This window comes from Lampetra fluviatilis, chromosome 39 (genome assembly GCF_964198595.1).
Source record: "Lampetra fluviatilis chromosome 39, kcLamFluv1.1, whole genome shotgun sequence".
Taxonomy (NCBI): Eukaryota; Metazoa; Chordata; class Hyperoartia; order Petromyzontiformes; family Petromyzontidae; genus Lampetra; species Lampetra fluviatilis.
Genome location: NC_136313.1, coordinates 6826750 through 6849392, shown reverse-complemented (window position 1 = coordinate 6849392; position 22643 = coordinate 6826750). Strand labels below are relative to the sequence as shown.

General features: G+C 50.5%; 1 protein-coding gene across 1 annotated transcript in view; it reads left to right on the top strand.

The window, feature by feature from the left end:
* Nucleotides 1-22643, top strand: part of LOC144945911 (uncharacterized) — a 92668-nt gene that overhangs the window by 23281 nt on the left and 46744 nt on the right. The window contains exon 2 of the mRNA XM_078874548.1: nt 5845-9719. Within this exon, the coding sequence (XP_078730674.1) occupies nt 6218-9719 (3502 nt within the window). The 5' untranslated portion in view covers nt 5845-6217. The remainder of the gene's footprint in view (nt 1-5844; nt 9720-22643) is intronic.

Here is a 22643-nt window from a genome sequence, read left to right as displayed (position 1 = left end):
ATGATTCAATCCATCCATCCATGCATTTCTGTGTGTAAAAATAGATTTTCATCGCTGATCCGATGCATTGTGACCTGCCTAATGCACAGTATGGGCCCTATTTAATATTTTGATGCGTGTTCCTTTTTTATTTATTTTGGGCGAATACTTGCATGTGTCTCCATCACAAACAATGGAGTATTTCGCCAAGAGGATGAGTTTTGGACACGTTCGTCAACAATTGAATCCGGCCCTATATGTTTTAGTTTGCAGGTAGTGTTAATGTTGATGATGGTTTGTGCTGTTATTCACACACATGACGAACGTCATGGTGTAATGGGCACCGCACTGGACTTGAAATCTAGAGGTTGTTGGTTAAACCTCCAGGTGCAGCAGTTGAAAAAATTGGTGCAAGTTTCTTAAACTAAAACTCAACTATTTGTTTTATCTTGACTTAAAGCTTTCGCGACTGCAGGAATTCATATTCTTTGGGTCTTTCGGTAAAGTCACATAGATAGGTAAAAAAAACTACGACGTTTCGATCGCAACACAAGCGGTCGTCATCAGGAAAAGGTGGTTGTGTTGCGATCTAAAGATTTTTTGTCATTTTCTTTGAACTTATCTATGTGACTTTACTGAAACACCCCAACGAATATTTGTTTTATTTTACCAGGTAAGGCCCACTGAGTTATTAGCTTCTTTTTCAGAAGCGACCTGGCCACAATTGATAGCTCAACGAAGTGGCTTATCGCTTGGAGATTTACGGCTGCCAAATACCCTGAATGCGTGTTGATTCTAAATGTGGAGGGAAAAATCAGGTGACCTGGAGAAAAATCCACGTGACCACGGAAGAGAGAACATGCAAACTCCATATATACAGGTGTCAAGGCTGGAATCGAACCGGCGACCTCCTGTATACCAGGCGAGGTAGTTAACATCTCTACAGGGACATGATCTAACCCACGACCTCCTGTATACCAGGCGAGGTAGTTAACATCTCTACAGGGACATGATCTAACCCACAACCTCCTGTATACCAGGCGAGGTAGTTAACATCTAGCCACCGCGGCATCCATCCTCTGTCCACCCAGCGGTATCAATGGGTAGCACCACAGCTCGTCAATCAGCGGGTGACGTCGGGTAAAGTGTGGGTCTTTCCACCGATTCAAAGACATTTGTCCCAAATACCCTCTTCTTGGAGGAGCTCTGCAAAGCTCCTTCTAGTGGACGTCCCTTCTGCTGGCAGTGGTGGGATCGAGCAATTGCAGGGCTGCACCTTTGCCTTTACTGCAGTACCCTCCGAAGTTAAGGCAAAGGCAATGGTACAGGACTGTCTTGTAAACATTGTACAGGAAGCGGATGTCGATTCGGATTTCATTGCACAGTGCAAGTGATGAATGTCAGTGCTTGAAAAGCCGCTCGTGCCGACGACTACCATGGCAACCATTTAAGTACAGTGTGCAATATTCTGCTGTACTTTCGCTTGACTGCGCTATAGCGTACGTTTGCATTTTAAATTTCGTCACAGTTCCATGTATTGTGTATGCGTTTATAGGTTTTGCACTCGGTGTAAAGTTTCGAACCTTTACGTTGTTAAAATATGTCACTATCTCAAACTCTATGCGCTTGAGAACCCCATTTAAATCACGGGTAACTGTCAAAATTTGAACCAGGATCTCTTGTGGTGCCAGCTGACCTTTGACCCATTGTGGCCACCTTGGGATAATGTATTTGTTATTTAAGTGTTGATGGAAGAGAGTCCGTCGTGTAACCCAGAGTAGTTGTTCAATGAGAGAGGAGCACTGCAATTAGCGCATTCTGTTAAAAACCAAAGTGATTGGCTACTCTTACGAGCGTGGAGCCGTGCTCATTGCCCGTGTACATCCTTGAGTCCATGGTGGAAATGCCACATTTTTGTGACAGGTGTACGCATCGGACGGACACTGTTGACTCCACAGAAAGTGGCACTTTTTTACGGACGACGTGTCTTGTTGACCCTCAACTTGACTGTGAACCTGCGAGCCAGCCACTCTTGACCCCAGTAGATGATTATGTGCAGTAGCCGTGAATGTGATTATTATTATGGTGGTAAATTGGCCAGTGCCATTCCCTAGTTGTGTATTTCTCATCGGGCAGTGCAGAGTTGTATATGGGGGTTATAAGAGAGCAATCTTTCTTCTTTGTATGGCCGGGGAAGCAGTTTTAGTTGGCATCGGTGATATGGTGGCATCACAACCATAAGAGACCAATATACTTTGATTGTAGGTGCAGGCCAATGTAATTGCAATCGTAAATTATCTACAGGCACTGTAATAGTGTAATACTGCGCTGTCGTGTGTTATAAACTGACAATCGAGTGGCTGTATACCACACCGCAATATGGCAATGCGTAGGTGGCTGGCTGGCTGGCTGGTTCAGAGGTCATACTCTTAGGTTTTTCGGCAAAGTCACGTAGGTAAAAAATAAAAGAATAATAATAAATGAAAATAACTAAATTAAATCACGACGTTTCGGAGGCAACACAAGTCTCCGTCTTCTTGTGTTGCCTCCGAAACGTCGTGATTTTATTGAGTTATTTTCATTTATTATTATTTTATTTGTTATTATTGTTATTAATTTTTTTACCTATGTGACGTTACCGAAAAACCTAAGAGTATGAATCCTTGCAGTCACGAAAGCTTCAAATCTAGAATGGTTCAGAGGTCGCTGAGATTCTGTGTTCCAGCATGGGTGGCCGCCTGTGATTTAAATAGCACTTACTCAAAGTGTTTATGAGTTGAGAAGTCTTAGGCCGGTATGGTAATGGACAAACATCCCAATGCAGGACCGTTCGTGAAAAATAGACCATTGAAGTCCCCCTCCCCGTCCCCTCCTCTGGTTAAATAATTGGTATTGGTTAGTTTAAATTGCACGTAATTGTGGATCAGCATTTAGAAATGTAAATAAATAAGGTTGAGTGCGTCTTTTACTCTGGCAGTAGCGTGATGTAGGTCTAATGGTCTTGCAATAGGAAATTACTATTAGGTGGAATGATTGTACGGTTTACTGATTAAGTGTTATTCTTATTGTAAGCGATCCTGTAGTAGGGATTTGTTCCACAGTAGCCGTGTTATTAGGCAATTGGGGCTAACTTCTGATGATAATTCCTAACATGGGTTAAACCCTTGATTTGAAACTTTCGTGACTGCAGGAATCCATACACTTCGGTTCTTTCGGTAAAGTCACGTAGGTATAAAATAAAATAAATCACGACGTTTCGGGCGCAACACAAGCGTCCATCATCAGGTGGGAAAGCATGGTCTGCTGCTGAGGCAGACTTGTAAAAAGTTTGAAATGGCTGTAGCCCCAAATATTTTAAAACGTTTGGGCTACACATATTTCAAACTTTTTAAAACGGTCTGCCTCAGCAGCAGACCACGCTTTCCCACCTGATGACGGACGCTTGTGTTGCGCCCGAAACGTCGTGATTTATTTTATACCTACGTGACTTTACCGAAATAACCAAAGATTATGGGTTAAACCCGGTTGAAGACACCCAGCTGCTAACCAATGCGAAGCCAGCACAGAAAGTAGGTTTTTGACGTGTTATTTTTACAGCAACATTTGCATTATTTCTATTTGTGTGGATTTTTCCTGGGAACTCCAATCTCTGCTCAAGCACAACCAAATAGGGACGACAGCCAGACCCTCCATATTAGGTAAATTTATGACTCACTTCTTTAGAACTGCTCTATGTTTAGTTTGTCCTTCCCCTGCACTTCGGATTAGCACGGTTGGCTACATACGGTGCGAAAGAAGTTCAACATACGTACGTAAACGTGCAGCCCGCTGGAAGGACTCCCTCCTCTAGAGTGTAGTTGGCCTACTTTTCCACTTTGGCCAGACATTGGAATCGGTGAGAGTGCCCAAACTTTACCCCACGACGTGCGACTTGCAGATGGACGAACTGCGGTGTAATCATTCACACTATGAGACATCTCCTTTACCAGTGGCAAAATATAGTAATAGGTTTTTACCCTTTCAACTGGTACAAAAACTGACACCTTTATACAAGGCATCATGTTTGCAATAACCACAACACGAGCAGTCAAAATGCAAAAAACTCTGATGATGATAATGATATGCAGGACAGTGCATATCATTATCATCATCAGAGTTGTTTCTTTTTTTTTGCAAACATGATGCCTTGTATAAAGGTGTCAGTTTTGTACCAGTTGAAAGGGTAAAAACCTATTACTACTGCGGTGTAATCATTCACACTGCTGGGGGAACATTGGCAAGCGGGATTGGGGGGGGGGCGGATTTAAGACTCGCCAGGATATCGAAGCGGCGACCTCTGGGTTGCAAGTCCACTGTGCTCACTGTTACACCGTGGCAGGATCACATCCATTTTCGTACCCTTCTAATAATGAGTATTGAGAAAATGTACACTTTGTTTTGGGAGGGGGGTTGTGTGTATATATATTTTTAACTGAATAAGTCATGAGAAATTGTATTTCGTATGACATTCAAAACAAGTGACATTCCACAGACTCGAGTTTCCAACACTTGACACTATGGATTATCCACAAATGGTATTACGGTATCCACAAACGTCTCGGATTTCTGATGCATTAAAGCTACAGAAGAGTTAAACATGTTTTGATTAAATACAGCCGTTTTAACCAAAAACATTCCACTATGACGTTGATAATGCATTGGTGGGGCCCCGATAGAATTATGCTCGCTGATGCGTGTCCGCGTGGCATTTTTAATCAGAAGACATTCACAGCTGTTCATATTGATCTTGGCTATGCTCTCTTCCAACATCAACACTGAATTATGTTTGGAGTTGAGTTCTGCGATGACGGGGATGATAAACCCCACCGCAATCGCAGCTCACATTGTCCACGGGGTGATGGGGCACCGGCGGTGGCGAGATGTTAACTACCTCTCCTGGTATATAGGAGGTCGTGGGTTATATATCCCGACCCTGACGCCTGTATATTTGGAGTTGGCATGTTTTCCCCGTGGTCGCGTGGATTTTTCTCCGGGTCCTCAGGTTTATCCCCTCCACCGCTATAAATGTCCACACGATAAGCCACTTGATTGACCTACCATTTGTGGTCAATTTATTAAAGGGATTGTGTGACGGGTTCGCACGCTGGACTTGCAATCCAGAGGCCGCCGGTTCCATCTCCCGGCATGGCAGTTGAAACAATAGAGCAAGTTTCTTAAATTTCTCCCCCCGGCTACCGTCTACCCAGCAGTATAAATGGATACACCACAGCCAGCCAATCAGCAGGTCATGTCTTCTACGTGTGGGCACTTCCAAGACGCCTGGTCAGCATGGAAAAGTAGGCCAAATACTCTCTCTCTCTCTCTCGAGCTGCCTCCAGCGAAGGCCCTTTGGCCAGCGGTGACGTGAGCCAGCTACTTTTGTGGCTGCGTCTTTGCCTGTTGGTGAGCGTGCCGACTACTTGACCATCTGCGCCAAATGTTTTTGTGAGGGTATTATCAAGGTTGTCAAGGTCAGCAGCAATAGTGAGTGCTGTGTTTCACTAATAGCAGCATATGTTGATTTACTGTGTACTTATAAACAATATCCCGGCTCCTATAAGTGTATTTTTATGCCTTGGAAGTTAACTTTTATTAACACGGAATTATCTCTTGTGTTTTATGACTTCGGATAATTACTGTATGACAGCTGGCAGCTGATTTTGTAGTTTGTGTGTAATGACATTTTTCGTTTATTTATTGCAAACGCAAATGAGAATGGTGGGTGCAATTGTCGGGGATGCGCGACGGTTTCGAGATGCTTTGCGTGCCGCCGAGAGCAGCGCTTTGCCTTCCCAAACTGAAACTCCCTCCCGTCTCCTTCCACAGGACCGTCCGACTCGTCTTTCTCTTCATACGCGGGGGCGATGCCCTGCAGTGACGCAGATGGCCGCGCCAGCAGCAAACGCCCGTCGCTGCGCAGCTTGAACCCCGAGTAAAAACTCTTTGACTAACCGCCCCTGCGACCGTCCGCCGTTAGGAGCACACGAACATGGTTCCCGACAGGCACGTTCGCCCAAGAAATGCGCTTGCAACCGCAAGCCCGTCGCTGAAGTTTCTGTGGCTGCCCTTCACTAATCGCCGTCAAATTGGGAAATTACAAAAGTGAAAAAAATATACATTACCCCCCCCTCTCCCTCCGCCCAAAAACAACAACAATAGTAGTCGTTGTTATTCGAGAAAGCGAGAACTGGCAGACGCGATGGATTTTCCTGCGTGCGAAGAGACGGAGGCCGCGCTCGATATGAGCCTCGGTGGGTTCCGCCGCGAGGCTGCCCTGCGTGCCGCCGAATTGGGCGCCGTCGCGGATACCACCAACGGTGGCGGAGGAGGAGGCGGCGGCGGCGGCGGCGGCAGCAACTGCACCGGCGGCGGTGGCGGCGGCGCGTTCCACGGGCGCGCGTACATGCACATGATGTCAGAGTGCGCCGACGAGGAGTGCGCCGAGGCCGCCGTGCCGCACGTAAAGCCGAGGGCCGAAGGGCCCGCGAAGCAGATGAGAGCTGGCTTGGGCACCAGGTGCGAATGCGAACACGGCGATCGCAGCAGGAGGCAGGAGGAGGGAAGGCCGTCGCGCGAAGCCGCCGGTGGCTCCGACCCGAGGGACGCTTCGCCCTCGTCTGTCCGCGTCAAAAACTGCGGTGCCGGCGAGACGCCCAACAGCCTCGTGTACTTGGAGCCGGGCAGCGCCCGCGAGGCGAGAGACGCTACCTTCGAGGCGCCGTCTCGGAGCAAGCATGGCGGCGCGCCCTGCGGTAAGCGCACGTCGAGGAAAGGATCCCCGCAGAAGCACCGGGCCGGCCTCCTCAAGGTTGCCGGATCGCGGAGGGAGTTTGCGGCGGTCCTGCCGCTCCCGCCACCGCAGGACCCGTGCCCGGCGTTACCGGCCATCGAGGCGATGCCTTCATCCCGAGAGACCGGTTCGCTTCCCGGTACGGACAGCCCCGCCATCGGCTCGTCGCCGTCTTGGGGCGGCGGCTGCTGTTTGGCGGACGTGCAGCCGCTGGCCTCCAGGACACAGCAGGATGGCGATGGCTGCTTCGATGAAGAAGGCAGCGCCCTGCGCTCTGCCAAGAAGAAGGGCCGCCCACCCAAGCTGACCGCGATCGAGAGCGAGGCGTGCGGCGGCGGCGGCGGTGACGACGAAAGCGGTGGTCCTGATGATAACTCTTGGTCGGAGCCGCCTGTGCTCACGCCCATAGGCGGCGGCGGCGGCGGCGGCGGTGAAGGCGACGGAGGGAGGCTCGGCCGTGCCGCCAAGCGCTCGCTGCCGCGGCGGGAACGCAGCGGACGTTCGGAGCGGCTGCCCAGGACCTCGGGGGCCGGTGCCAAGAAGAAGCGCAGGAGGTCGGAGACGCGGTCGCCGTGCCGGACAAAAGTGAGCGACCCGTGCAGGAAGAGCGGCCTGGGCAGGGCCTACTTCAGCAACAGGAAAGTGAAGTGTCTGCTGAAGGAGTCGTACGTCATGGGAAACGATGCGTTTGAGAAGACGAGGCGCGGACGTCCGACTAAGATGCATGTGGAGCCGGTGGAGCACAGGGCCCTGGGAGAGAGAAGCGTGCAGCTCAGGTATGTGTCGCAAATGAAGAGTGCGTCGGAGAGGCATGTGACGCTCGGCTCGTGTAACCCCTCGGTTCTCAGTAGCCCACTGCACACCACCGCTTTGGGACTGACGGTTCGAGTGCCTTTAAAGAGGGGGCCTGGTCGGCCCAGAAAACTGCTCCATTTAAAAGCTCATGCTGGACTTCCGGTTAAAATGGACGCCAATTTGAAATGGAGGAAAGGCGACCAGCGGAGCAGACAAAAGCTGGGCCTAGACCCTTGTCGAATGATCTGCCAAGATGTGAATGTTCAGAGGAAGGGATTCACTTTAATGGGCGACGTCGGGCAGGGAAAACACATCGACAAACTAAAAGCGTGCGAGAGCGCTGCGGCAAACGTCAAGAAAATGAAAATGCTGAAAAGGAAGAAGATACTAAATCAAATTTTGAGCAACTCAACGGTGGTGCGCAAGTGCCGGGGCCGCGACAGTCTGCACCGTAAGGCGAGCACAGCGTCAACAGCCAACGGGTCGGACGACCAGGGTTTCCAAATCAACGTGAGCAAGAGGGGCACCATCTACATCGGCAAGAAGCGCGGCAGGAAGCCCAAGGTGGATGGGCGCTCCTCGTCCACGTGCGACTCCATCCCCGCGTGCGACGTCTCTCCCCATCGACCGCTGGGGCCTTCCGACCGCACGATGCCGCTCTGCTCTCAGTACTCACTGGCACAGAGGCGGCCGATCGCCACCAAAGCGATGCTGAAACAGGGCGCCTGCCCATCGGGGCCTGCGGGTTCCAATGCTCGCTCCACGCCGCCGCTGCTTCCGCAGTGCGGTGGCGCGGCGTTCCTCTCTTCGGCGGAGGCGCACAGCGACGGGGCCCCCAGCCCCAGCGACAGTGGAATCGTCGTCGACAACCTGAGCGGCTCGGAGCGGGCGGACAGCTGCGCGCTGCGCTACGGCAGGAGGCCGTCCTTCGGGAGTTCAGCGGCGTCGCCGGTGCGCGTGCGGCGCTTGCGCTGCGACGACCGTGCCCTGGAGGGGCCGCGTGAGAAGCAGAGGCTGCGTAAGAAGCAGCAGCGGCTGGCGTACGCGAAGAAGAGCTGCGGCGGCGGAGGAGATCGGAGCGCGGGATTTGTCACGGACATGGACGAGGTGATCGCGATGCTGGAGGAGTGCTGCATCGACCAGAAGAAGCTGCGATGCCAGTCCGGGGAGCTGCTGCCCAGCATTTTCCGAGTGAACTTCAGCAGCGAATGCAGTCGGCTGCCCTTTGAGTGCAGGGCCCTGCACGGTGTACAGGACGCGGACATTGTGAAGGCCAAAGGGACCACCCGCAGAAGAGTTTCCCAGGTTTCCAGCTTCGCGGACAGACAAGCCGCTGCGGCCTACCTGCCCAGCACGGCCGGTTACCTCCTGGACAGCAGCTACTACGCCGCGTACGGAATGCACTACGTGCCCTCCTTCCTTCCGGCGAGCACCCTGAACTGCTGCTACTACAGCCAGTACCCACTGCAGTCCTACCAGGCCTGGTCCATGCTGCACCTACCCATGTGCTATACGAGCGGACGCGCGGAGGCGGGGGGCGGTGGCGCTGCCGACGTCCGACCGTCGGCCATCGCCAGGGCCCGCTGCTCACTGGGGTCCCCGCCCTCACCCATCGGCGCCCCAGCCTGGACAATGACGGCGGCCACCGCGCGCAGCAAGGCCCGGGGCAAGGCTGAAGACTTGCGGCACGCGCGCTCCGTTGCCGCTGCCGCCGCCGCCGCGGATAGCGACGACTCGGATGGTTGCTCGTGCGTGGACGGCGGGCGGGCTGGGTCCTGCTCCGACAAGGAGGGCCTCTCGTACCGCGACGAGCTGCAGCACCGGCAGGTCGAGGTCACGTCAAATGGACCGCGGAGGCCCCGGGACACCGGACGCTTTTCCGCAGCCAAGATATCCGAATCAACGACGCAGAGACACGGAGAGACGCGCGGGGGAGCGGCGGTGTCGGCTACGGCGCAGAGGCACCGGAACCTGTTTGCGAGCGCCCTGTGGTGCAGCGCTCCTCCCGAAGGCCACGGATTCCGGTTCGTGGCCGCGGCGGACTTCAGGGAGGGAGTAGCGACGGACGGAGCGAGGGAGATCGGCGATGGCTTGTCGCCAGCGCACAACAAGGCCGGTAAGAGTATCTTAACTCGGTTCTTAAATTCAGATGTCACTTTTGCCGTGCTGGGAGATCGGATTCAACTGGCAACTGGTGAATTTTAAGTACGGTTTGCCAACCGTTACTTTACAGCAATGTCGCCTGCGTGAATTGCTGTGGTAGGTCTCCTTGGTTAGGTGGTGAAAGCTCTCTGCCCATAGAGACTGCGGGGATCAAACAAATGCAGACCTATGTGAGGCATGTCTCACACTGCAAACAGAATTCTCAAGTGGTTGTGCAAGTTTTGGCTCTTTCACTCTTGGGCATTTGGACTCATACTTAAGGATGCTGAATACAGTCCGTACTTCATTTTGGCATAGCCAGCTTGTGGAAACGCATGGGCCTTTAAGCCAAGATTCAATCCAAAATAAGCAGCTCTTGTAGATAAGATATCCATGCTGTGATCTATTCAACATGACCATTACAGCAGCATTCCCAGGTGTAGGGATTCAAATTAAATGCCTTTAAAGGTTGAGAACCACCACGCTAGATTAAGACTGCCGTGAATTCTTACACAAACGTTTCCGTAAAAAATCTGCAACGCGAGCATAATGATGTGTAAAATGGCCAAATCGCTGTTCGTGTAACCCCATAGCCACCTCTCCATTTAAGCCGCGCGCCGTGAAGCGCGGCTGAAGGAGCGTTCCGTTTTGCCCAAGTTGGTTCTGCCAGCCGGCTGGCCGGAGCTCTTAATGGAACGATTTATGACTTCCCCATGCCTCCTTATATTACCGCTGTTGGCCGCGGCTAAGGGGGAGCTCTCCGTATAGACCGCCACGACTCGTTTAACACGATGCTGTGGCTTTTTAATTGAGCCCGCCGTGCGACCTGCGAAGGGCCGCTAAACTAGGAAAGTCCCCTCGCACTCGCGAGGTTTCACCGTTCTCGCTGAATGTTCGCTGAATGTTTTGATCCAGTCCCCCTTCCGGGCAATAAAACAAATGTTTGTTCAATAGCGGGGATTCTGCGCATGCGATGCATTAGTCCCGAGGCGTGCTGCCTTGGCGACGCATTACAGATGTTCCCTGACTCCGCAAGTGGGTGTAATGGTTAGCACGCTGGACTTTAAAGCCAGATGTCGCCGGTTAATCATCCTATCGGAACAACGCGCAGGGCAATATGAAAGCACATCGCTAAGCCTAATAGTACAACCGTAGTTGCATTTGCTTGTTTATTCGTGAGCTGAGCTGTATGGCGACAGAAAAAGTGTTTGAATTGCTAAAGGTGCTGCAGAGCTCAACGGTTCGATCTCCTGGTGAGGCAGTTGAAACAATGAGCAAGTTTATTAAATCTCCCGATTAGCATGGTTGGCTACGCACGGTGCGAAAGGGGTTCAATGTACAATGGGTACATCGGATTCGAAGGGCAGGTCGTGTGTGTTGGAGTATAGTGTGGATACTCCCGCATCTTCAAAGACATCTGGCCCGTGTGAAATACTCCAAGTACCCACTATAGGGGTTCTTTAGAGCTGTCTATAATCGAGGAACTTCTGCCTGAAGTATTGTACTGTTATGTTATGGGGTGGGCCTTCATCCTTTGGTGGATTTGAGAATGGGTGGCATTTTTATTTTAAGGCAGCGTTACTGATGACGGTCGTGTGGGTATTTTCACTTAGTACATCGAGTAATGTCAGCAGTTTTTATATTCAGAGAAAAGATGAAAGGTTGGCATCGTTGCATCAATGCCATCTTTTAAAGATTAAAATGGATTCTCCGGTCGCTAAATCACTCCTCGTGCAGTAAGCCTGCAACGTTGGGTCCAACGTCGATTATCAATAACTTTTTTATTTTACCAGGCTAGGCCCCACTGAGCTATGTAGCTTTTTGCCAAAGCGACCTGGTCACAAATGATAGCTGAACGAAGTGTCTTATCACGTGGAAATTAAGAGCAGCCAATACCCGAAATGCATGATGTTGATTCTAAATGTGGAGGGGAAAACCGGAGGACCTGGAGAAAAATCTGCCCGACCACGGGGAGAACATGCAAACTCCAAATATACAAGCGTCAGCGTCTGGATTGATCGCACGATCTCCTGTATACCAGGCGAGGTAGTTCACATCTCGCCACTGTGACAATGGCCCCAACGTTTCACATTCACTCGGTCTCTTCTGCGTCTCTCGCGGCCGTGCCTCAGCGCTCCGGTCGGTCGCCATTTCCCACCTCGCGTCTTGATAACTAAAACCGCGTCCTCCTCCTCCCCACCTTGCCACGCTCGCTCAAATTTACAGCCTTTTTTTTGTACGGCCAGGCATGCCGCTCGCTGTGCTGCAAAAAAACCACGGCCAAATAAGCGACTCTCGATCCACCAGGGCAGAGCCAGCCGCGGTACCCACTGCAATATCGCCGTGATGGATAGCGCGGGGCTTTGTGAGGTTTGTTTGAAAATGCGTCCGTTTGAAAACGTAGCCCTGTGCAGCACACGCAGTTGCTTTGCCACCGTGTAAGGTTTTTTTCTGCGGTTCTGCCGTGCGGTTCTCCTATGTGATTTTTCTGGGGTTGTGCTGCGTGTTGTTGGGTACCGTGTCCGTTGTTGTGTCACTCCCTGTGCTGGGATATTCTTGTTGTGTCACTCCCTGTGCTGGAGATTCTTGTTGTGTCACTCCCTGTGCTGGAGATTCTTGTTGTGTCACTCCCTGTGCTGGAGATTCTTGTTGTGTCACTCGCTGTGCTGGAGATTCTTGTTGTGTCACTCGCTGTGCTGGAGTTCTTGTTGTGTCACTGCCTGTGCTGGAGATTCTTGTTGTGTCACTCCCTGTGCTGGAGATTCTTGTTGTGTCACTCCCTGTGCTGGAGATTCTTGTTGTGTCACTCGCTGTGCTGGAGATTCTTGTTGTGTCACTCGCTGTGCTGGAGATTATTGTTGTGTCACTCCCTGTGCTGGAGATTCTTGTTGTGTCACTCGCTGTGCTGGATATTCTTGTTGTGTCACTCCCTGTGCTGGAGATTCTTGTTGTGTCACTCGCTGTGCTGGAGATTCTTGTTGTGTCACTCGCTGTGCTGGAGATTCTTGTTGTGTCACTGCCTGTGCTGGATATTCTTGTTGTGTCACTGCCCGTGTTGGATATTCTTGTTGTGTCACTGCCTGTGCTGGAGATTCTTGTTGTGTCACTCGCTGTGCTGGAGATTATTGTTGTGTCACTCCCTGTGCTGGAGATTATTGTTGTGTCACTGCCTGTGCTGGAGATTCTTGTTGTGTCACTCCCTGTGCTGGAGATTCTTGTTGTGTCACTCCCTGTGCTGGAGATTCTTGTTGTGTCACTGCCTGTGTTGGAGATTCTTGTTGTGTCACTGCCTGTGCTGGAGATTCTTGTTGTGTCACTTCCTGTGCTGGAGATTCTTGTTGTGTCACTGCCTGTGCTGGAGATTCTTGTTGTGTCACTGCCTGTGCTGGAGATTCTTGTTGTGTCACTGCCTGTGCTGAGAGTTTATTGTTGTGTCACTCCCTGTGCTTGTGAGATGACAGAAGATATTTAGGCACGAGTTGGAGATTTAGTGTGGAATGAGTGCCTGTTACCATGCAGTGGAGTGGTGGTGCGGGGATGATTTGCAGACTGCCCTACGATTTTGGGAACCTCAGTTAGAATCCCAGCCAAGTACAATATTTGTGAAAAGTTGTACTGGATTCAAATCTATTCTGTGCCTCCCCTAGGTCGACTCAACCCTGAATGAACACATTGCCTGGTATGATGCGCTAACATTAGAAAGTTGGGCCTGTGTGGTGCTGGACCTCCCCCCTCTTGCCTACAATAGTGGCCATAAATGACACTCGCTAAGACAACTTGCCCAATATGTCCATCAAGCTAAATCGGGTTGTTTCTGTGTGGGTAAAATGCAATATTTTCGTTTGCTAAAATGTACAGTTGAAAAGCAAAGGTGCAGCAGCCGCTCGACTATTTTCTCACGGCACTGCCGGCACAAGGGCATCCACGAGAGGGAACTCGATAGAGAGCCACTCCAGGTGTTTGGCCTACTCGTCCACATACCCTTAGGTTTTTCGGTAAAGTCACGTAGGTAAAAAATAAATAATGAAAATACAATTGAAATAATAATAGAAGTAAAATAATAAATCACGACGTTTCGGAGGCAACACAAGTCTCCGTCATCAGGTGGGACCGTCACAGCTAGATTTTCTGTCTCAAGTGAGGCAAAATGCCGAGAGTCAAGCTCTTAAATACAAGTTTAAGGGGGGAGGGAAGGGGGAGGAGGTTATCTGAATGTGGAAGCCAATGAGTGGAACGTGTTAGGGGGGTGCATCTTGTTGATGTTTTACCTGATGTTGGTTGACAATCCAAATACAAAAAATGAGAGGAGAGTTGTTGGTTGGCAATCCAAATACAACAAAGGAGAGGAGAGTGCTGTTTTTATCTACGTGACTTTACCGAAAAACCTAAGAGTATGCATCCTTGCAGTCACGAAAGCTTCAAATCTAGAACTACTCGTCCACGCTCGCCAGAAGTCATTGAGGCAGTACGAGTACCCGCGCTTGACCCCACCACACGCGACCTCCCGGTTGTCTCAACTGCGGTGCCGCCCATTTATGCTGCCGGATGGACGGAGGCGGGCAGGGGGGATAAAGAAGTTTTCGCCGATGTTTCAACTGCCGCTCCGGGAAATCGAACGGAGCCGGCGACCTCTGGTTTCCAAGTCCCCGTGTGCTGCCACCGTTGCGAACACTGTGGCAGCATCCTTGATATTTGCAGTCCACTCGTAAATTATTTGTATTTATTTTTTGGTAAGTTAACCAACGCACCAAATTGCACCCAAAAAAAAGAAGACTCCACACTCACTGTGCTCATTTTACAGTTCACGGATTACATGAGGCAGCTGCCTTTTCTAATTCCAAATTGCAGCAAAGGGGACATTTTCCAGCCGTGGTAATTGCATTGTCATGCAAGGCTCATCCATCATTTAAACCGCGGTTTACAAAGTGGCCTTTGTTAGGAAGCACACACATACACGCGCGAGCGCTAGCAAGCGTGCAAGCGCACGCGCGAAGACAAAGGCTGTCGGGGTGAGCGCTGTTCGCGAGCATCCATGATAGGGTTTTTAAGACTGCCGTGACACATGAAGGGGGTGGTGTAATGACCAGAACCAAGCTCGGTTACCTTTACCTTCCCAGAGACGGTGTTCACACACCACATCAGGTCGTCGTTGAAGGCCGAGTTGACTTTGTGGAGGCCTGGAACATTTAACGACGGCCTCTTGTCACTTGTGGACAGGGATCAAACTCAGGTTTGCAGTGTGGCGTGTGAACGATTGCGCGCGCCACTCGTGACCGTGCATGTAAACAAAGGGGGGTCCCCCTTGCAACCTTTAATAGACCGTCTGGGCAGTGCTCTTAGTGAGCACCATTGAAGGCTGGCAACAATACTCAAGGGGGTGGGTGGGGGGCTCTGGTCAGCACCATGCCCGGCCGCCTTTGTGTCCCCAGTGCTGATGTTTACACAGCGCAACATTGAAGGCTGATTCGACCTCTGGCGTAGGCCCAGGCACTGGTTCAGATATCACTTGCCGCTGATGTTAGCCGTCGCCGGGAATTTAACTCGGGTCACGGGGTTCAACGCCCAGTTGTCTAACCACAACACCACCGCTCCCCATCGCACAAAGAGAAAGATCCCCCACATAGCCTTCTGAGATGATTGTGGCAAGTGCTGTCGGTTAGCCTTTACGAAGGCAATCGCGGTTGTTCGAGAGTGGTGTTGTGAGCACCACGCCAGTGCCGACGTTTACCCGCCTTTGTCTCCCCATCGCGCATACGTAGACACGCACACATGCACACACACACAAACAGTAAGTTCGTTGCGTGATGCTTGCGAAGCGTGGCAGGGAATGAACAACGAGACCCGGTCGCAGTTTTTGGACCGCGGGAGGAGCGACATTCCGTGGAAAAAATCTCCCGGCAAGATTTACGAGCGAGGTGCGGGGCTCGACGAATCCGCCATCTTTTCGCGAGCCGCACTCGCACGACGCCTCTGCAGTTCGAGGGAGCCCCATTTGTAATCCCGCACGCGATGCCCCCCAAACCCTTGCCTGGCGACGGCCGTTTGTCAAGCACCGTAACTCGTAACGAGCGTGGTAATTAGAGTTGGTCTCTCATTCTGACGCTAACGAATGCTCTTCTGCCGGGTTTTGGTATCGCTGCGCTGACCTTCATTTCCACTGTGAAGGCTCTGGCACTGCCTGACACGCAGCTGATTAAATATTGAAGGCTTGGTTTTTTTTATTTTGTGGAAAGCTGGGTAATGCAGCCTGCAACGCCCATGGTGGTTACCTGTAGTCCAGCACAGTTTCAGTGCCCTAGCCTGGAGGAGTTAAGTCCTTTTGTATCCTGTAGATTGCGGTACATAAATTAGTTTGCTGACCGGTCAGCAGAATGTGTTTTTGCTGTGCGTGGGATTCCTCCGTGTACTCCACTTCGCTTCAAACCTTCACAAAAAAAACCGATGTGGAATTGACCAAACATCTCAATGCCGAGACTCACCTGACAAAGATGCTCAACTCTTTTATCTTTTTTCTGTTGCCCTCTCCCATTTGTCGCATTTGTGAAAATCTTCCATGAAGGGATCATTATTTACATCGCTTGAAGTCACGCAAGCCCTTTCGGATCCATGCGCTTAACCTTCAACAATGCGAGTTCAATCCCCGACGAAGACTCGAGAGCTGAATGGAGTTCAAAAGAACTCGCAAACACCGCCTCGTTGTGAAAGACCCAACGCAGAAGATCCCCCCTGGGTTTGATCTTCCACGAAGCTCACGGTCCACCCTAAGCCGCATCATCCACTGCACAAACCATGGCAGTAGATGCGGACCCCTGATGATGCACAAATGGAGAATTAGAAACCCTCCAGCAGTGTGCGACTGGCCATCCAGAACACACCGTAGTAGAACGTGTAACGCGTTACGCAATGCCCGATGCACAAATACGACGGAGACATCACAGCGATGATGCACTCCGCTACTGCTCCTGTTGATGCGGTTGTCTGGCTTGACCACCTGAATGAGAAATTGTAAGTTGTTGCTGTGCGTCTACATCGGCAGCCGTACGACAAGAAGAAGACTGCAGATTACGACCGATTCACTCGGAACCTACCCCCTCTCATCAGATCTCAGAAGCTAAGTAGGTTTGAGCCTGGATAATAGCGCTTCCACGGGTGACTACCACCATGCATGTTCAGTTGTTATCGGCAGTGTGGCGAAGTGGCGCACAGCAGAGGGCAGTGCATAAAAATCCATTGTACACTTTCTTCCCGCTATAGCCAACCCGCACTCACCAGCGTGGTGAAGTATGGTCAAATAATCTCCATGACCTACGCGGCGTGGTAAGGCCCTCGTTCAGCAGCGGATTGACAAAAGGGTTATACTTTTTCATGAATCCATGAACTCTTTTGATTTGAAGCTTTCGTGACTGCAGGAATCCATACTCGTTAGTTCTTTTGGTAAAGTTCACGTAGATAGAAAAAATTCTAAAATAAATCACGACTATTCGGTCGCAACACAAGCATCCGTCATCAGGTGATCTGCAGTTGTGGCTTTATATAGACACGGAGGGGCCATAACAGCAGATCATTATTTCTCACCTGGTGACGGACGCTTGTGTTGCGACCGAAACGTCGTGTGCTTTTATTATTTTTTCTATCTACGTGACTTTACCGAAAGAACCAGAGAGTATGAACTCTTTTTATTTGTGATTTTTGTTAATACAGACACTGGAGTTAATTGCCAATATGTGGTCTTAATTTTGCCACAACTTCTGTATTTTGAAACCACAACATTCCACACATCATACAGTGCTGCACATGCTATTACCCTGCAGTCACTTTGTGTGAGGCAGTGGTTGGTGTGAGGAGTGGTGGCTGAGCAGTTAGCACATTGCGCTACGGCATCAATGACCTGAGTTTGATTTCAGCTGTGGTAAACATCGGTGACAAGTAGTATCGAAACTTGTCTAGGGCCTCCTCCAGGTCAACTCGGCGTTAAATTAAATCTGATATGATGTCAAAACCATGAGTACTTGTGGAGAAAAAGGTGGCCAGGCATACATCTGACCGGTGATTCCCATGTGTGCCGTGCTGGCCTTAATAGTTGCACGCTAACAATTCTCTCCCCAACAATCTATGTGGTTAAATGAGGGATCTTTGTCTGTGTAGCAGTGATATGGTGGTTTACACACTGTGCTGTGCTCCGAGTGACCCGAGTTTGATTCCTGACCATGAATAACATCAGTGACCAGTGGTTTCAGAACCTGTCCTGGGTCTCCCATAGATCAGCTCAGCCTTAAGAACATGTGGCAGTATTAAAACTAGGTGGCTGAGCATGGCGCTTATCATACACTGTCCAGGTCGTCTCTGCACCTCTTACCTTTTTCATTGAAGTCACCTCCTACAGTGCTGTAAATGCCCTTTGCTCTCATGCAGTATTTCGGTAATTATTACTTTATGATAACACGATCGTAGGAGATCACGGTGGCGTGGGGAGTTTTTCATCCTGAAGTGGATTGACAAAGACTGATGATGATTACGATGAACAGCACTCAGAATCAACAGTCTGGAGGCTAATGTAGTGTGTTTGCGTGCAGTATCCAGTCCCAAACATTTATATCTACAAAAAAACACAGCTAAGATGAAAACAAGAGTTTCATCAAATAGAGCATGTGATGTCAAACATTGCCAAGTTAAACATGCCAAATGTGGGGCTTGTTGGCACACAGCAAGTGAACTCACAGCCGGTGCTTACTTAATCATCACTGTTTTGTTCTGCCTCCTTATCACAGTTTAAGCTGCGACGGCGAGTTTCAATGTGCTGGTTAACAGTGAGCGAAGCGTTGGCAAGTGTGGCCATTGAGTAAAGAACATGGGAGTATTTCTGTCCCTACGTTGTCTGTGAGGGCTGGTTGGCTGAGGTGCCAAGGGACCATCCGAAGTCTGAGACCAGGAAAAGTGCGGGGCTAAGACAATCTCCCAAGCGAAGTGAAGAGGGAGGGTGGCATCTGTGTGCAGACTGCCCTACATGACATCATCACAACGGTCTGGACAACAAGGACGGGTTCCACAAGATTGGAAGGATGCCCTGGTGATCCCCCTGTTTAAGAAGGGGGACGCACTGATTGTAACAACTATAGGGGCATCTCTCTTCTCTGTGTGCCGAGAAAGGTCCTGACAAGGATTATTCAAAATCACCTTGCCAGGCACACTGAGGAGAGGCTTGTGGAGCCCCAATGTGGTTTCAGACCAGGGCGGTCCTGCGTGGATGCCTAATTCTCTGCTATAGATTTCCACGTGATAAGCCACTTGGTTGAGCTATCATTTGTGTCCAGGTCGCTTCTGAAAAATGTCCGAGTAGTTCAGTGGGCTTTGCCTGGTAAGATAAAAAAAATAGTATTTTTTTGTGATTTGCTTACCTTTCCTATACTTTGCACTCCTATCGTGTTTTTGTATTATTTGTTGTCATCTTTCTGACCCGCCCCCTAATGGAGATCTGCGAAAAAGAGCTTTATAGCTCATCAGATTCTTCCAGTCGAAATTAAGATTCTGATGATTTTGATAACTGGAAGGGCCCTGCACACCAGATCCCCCGTGGAGCCCATAGCCCCGCAAACATTCGCCCCTCCAATTGCTTTCACTAAATCACTCTTTATAAGCAGATGGGCGTAGCTCGGGCGATGGGAGCACTTGACCCCCCCCCCCCGTACACCCTGACGCTCACTCCCCTCGGCATCCAAATTCACCGAGCAATGCGAAAAGGATCCGCGACTTCACCGCAAAACGTCAGAGGCTGAGCGATTGCAGGTGCCCTCTCCTGTCAATGTTGCGGGCGCCGCTCTTTACGTCCTGTGATACCCCTCGCAAGCCTCGCGTTTACGAGTACGTACCTACTCTGGCAAAGGGGTTGCAGGGGACGGTGGGAGATTTGTTTTCAAGACGTGCATCTCTCCGCAGCTCGGGCAGGATCCTTTGCAACGTTAAATTGGCTTCCGTTTCAGAATGTTGTTCGAGAGCGGGTCTTTCACCTTGCAGCCAAGAGAATGGCAGTTCTGTCTCTTATAGAGTAACCAGACAGCAGACTTAACGGTCCAGTCTCGGATGGGGTCTGTAGATGATGAAGCAAGGTGAGCCGCACTTCCATTTGGATAAATCCCCACATCTGCTTTCAATTACCGTTGAGCCACACATCACAGATAAATACAATGCACAAAATTATCACATTTTTTGAGCTGGCAAAGCCTCATGCCCTGTTTGGTAATAGCCTTGAAAGATGAAATTGCAAAACTACCTATTAAATCACTTCAGTGGCCATCTCTCGCCCAACATTCGATGGTACCTCATCCACAATTTTATCACGATTCTGACGTTGTTGTCGTGTCCTCAGATGAAGAATCAATGCGGATCTCGTACGGAGCAGTGCAACTACCACATTTAAAATTGCGGTCACGTTTGTTGGATTTCCTATGTTTGGTTTCTAATGTTGTGGTGTAATTGGAGTCAGCGGTGCTGGCTTACTAGATAACCAGGATGCGCGCGCGTGCAATGGCGGAGCCATGATTTTCAGGTAGGGGGAGGCAACCCCTCCAGCAATGAAAAATGATAGGAGTTGTTTGTAAGTAAGGACTTGTCCCTTGCTTTTTATTCGACGCGTGTGCGGCGATGGCGCAGCCATCGACCGAGGGTCGAATTCGAACCGTGTGTGATCGGCATCGCGCTCGCTGAAGGTGAATGCCTTCAGGGAAGTCGTGTACTGTATACGCAACTGCGCTCAATTCTGAGTCACTTATAACTGCTTTGCCGTTACTTATTTCCAATTATGGACTCAGACTATTGTCCTGTCATCTCATAGAGTCCCTGGCACATAATATGCTATACAGTGGCAGTGGGGGTCGCAAAATGCCGATTTATTACTAATAAACCCCAATGATCCGATCAAAATTAGGGATTTCGATCGGATCATTGGGGGGGCACGTGCCACCCCACCCCCCCACTGGCTCCGCCAGTGCGCGCGTGTGTGTAGCGACCCAAGTTCGATTCCCGCTCACGGCCAACACCAGTGACGATTATTTAAACCGGTGCTGGGCCTCCCGTAGGTCGACTCCACCTAAAATGAGTATCTGGTGCGATGTGTAAAAATCGCCACTGGGGAGACAAAGGCGGCCGGGCGTGGTGCTGGCCACACACCCTCTCGTGTGCTGTGCCGGCCTTCATAGGTGCTCGCTAACAGCACTTGCCCCAACAGTCTGTTAAAGCTATACGGGGGATCTTTGTTTTTGTGTGTCTTAATAACATGTTATGGGGAGCGGGAGAACAGTGGTTAGTGCACTGCGCCATGAACCCGGCGACCCAAGTTCTATTCCTGCTCACGGCCAACATCAGTGATGAATATCTGAACCGGTCCTTCTCTCCTGGGTCAAGTCAGCCTTGTATTTGTAACGAGTGCCGAGTGTAAGCATCAACCGCAAAGGCGGCTGGCCATGTGGTGCCGGACACACCGCCCCCCTCGTGTGCCATTTGCGAAATGTCATCGGTGGTTTACGGCCTTAGTAGTTGCTCGCCAAAATCACTTTCCCAACCGTAGTTCACACACTGTGCTAGAGCAATTCTGGTGACCTGACTTCGATTCGATGGATAACAAGATTGCTGGCCAATGGTATCTGCACCAGTTGGTAGCTGACCCTCCCCTTGGAGCCTTGGTAGCATCGCTTGATCCCAACCGCTGATGTCGGCAACACGGAGGGAGATTCCTTGGTCTCCGTGTGTTTGTCTCGGTAACAACTAAGCGGACGGGCGGTGGAGATGGATGGCCGTTCGTCTGGCAGTCGGACACGCGGACATGCGAGCCCTAGATAAATAAAACCCTTGGTAGGCGGGGGGGGGAGCTGGGGAAGCCATTAGAGCGCGACTAATTTTAGGGAGAACCCAGCCGCCCTGTGCCGCAGCGATAAACTAACGGCGCGCTGGAAAAGCTGCACGCAGCTGCGGAGAAGGCGGGAGTGAGGAGACTTTGTATGGAAGGCGTGAGTGCCGGGTCTGCGTACCACTTCACTCACGACACCATCTACCCCCCGTGCCCCCCTCCCCCTGTGTATTTTTAACCGACCAGGTGGCTCAACGGTAGAGCGAGCGGCTCACGACTTGAAGGTTGCGGGTGGTTGTGTGCGTTCACATCCTGGTTGGGGCGCGGAGGGGGATGGCAGGTGACTCGGCTCATCATCTCTCCAGGGTCTTTAAAATGAGTACCGCTTTGTAAGGAAGGCAACGGTAGGTTGTCCTATGGATCGACTTGTCCCTACCATAGAACTGTGGAATTTACAGCACTGGCTCAGGCCTGGAAATAGTAGAATCGCTGGATGGTAGGGATGCATCTCTACATCACTACTATTATTCATCCAGGGCTGATACATTTCTACCACTTATGGAAAATCAATAGTGGTCATCTTATGGATGTACTGGCTCTCCACCATGGGAATGTGGAATTTACACCACTGAAATAGGACTGTAAATGGAGATGAGCACCACCCCACGCTCATTTGAGAAGAAAGACTCGGTGACTTGGAATTGTTAGTGAGGAATATTCTCCGTGGCGATGCTAGGCACACACAAACGAAGAAAAGGCTGAGGGACCCCTAGTAGCTCTCGGGTCCCTGGATTAATGAAAAGCGTATTGATGCCACTAACCATTGAAATCCTAATAAATACAACAAGCTAATTAACATGAAATTCCAGTTCATCTCTTTCATCTATATCTGGCCTGCATCTCTTCATCTCACCGCATCTCTACTTTTGTCCACATTGCTCTCATCTATTACAATAGATGTTTACGTCTCTTCTTTTGTCATCTCACGAGCATTCGCATACACGAAAAAGGTAAATCATGGGCCAGCGCCACCGATGAAAAAACCTCGCCCACGTTAAA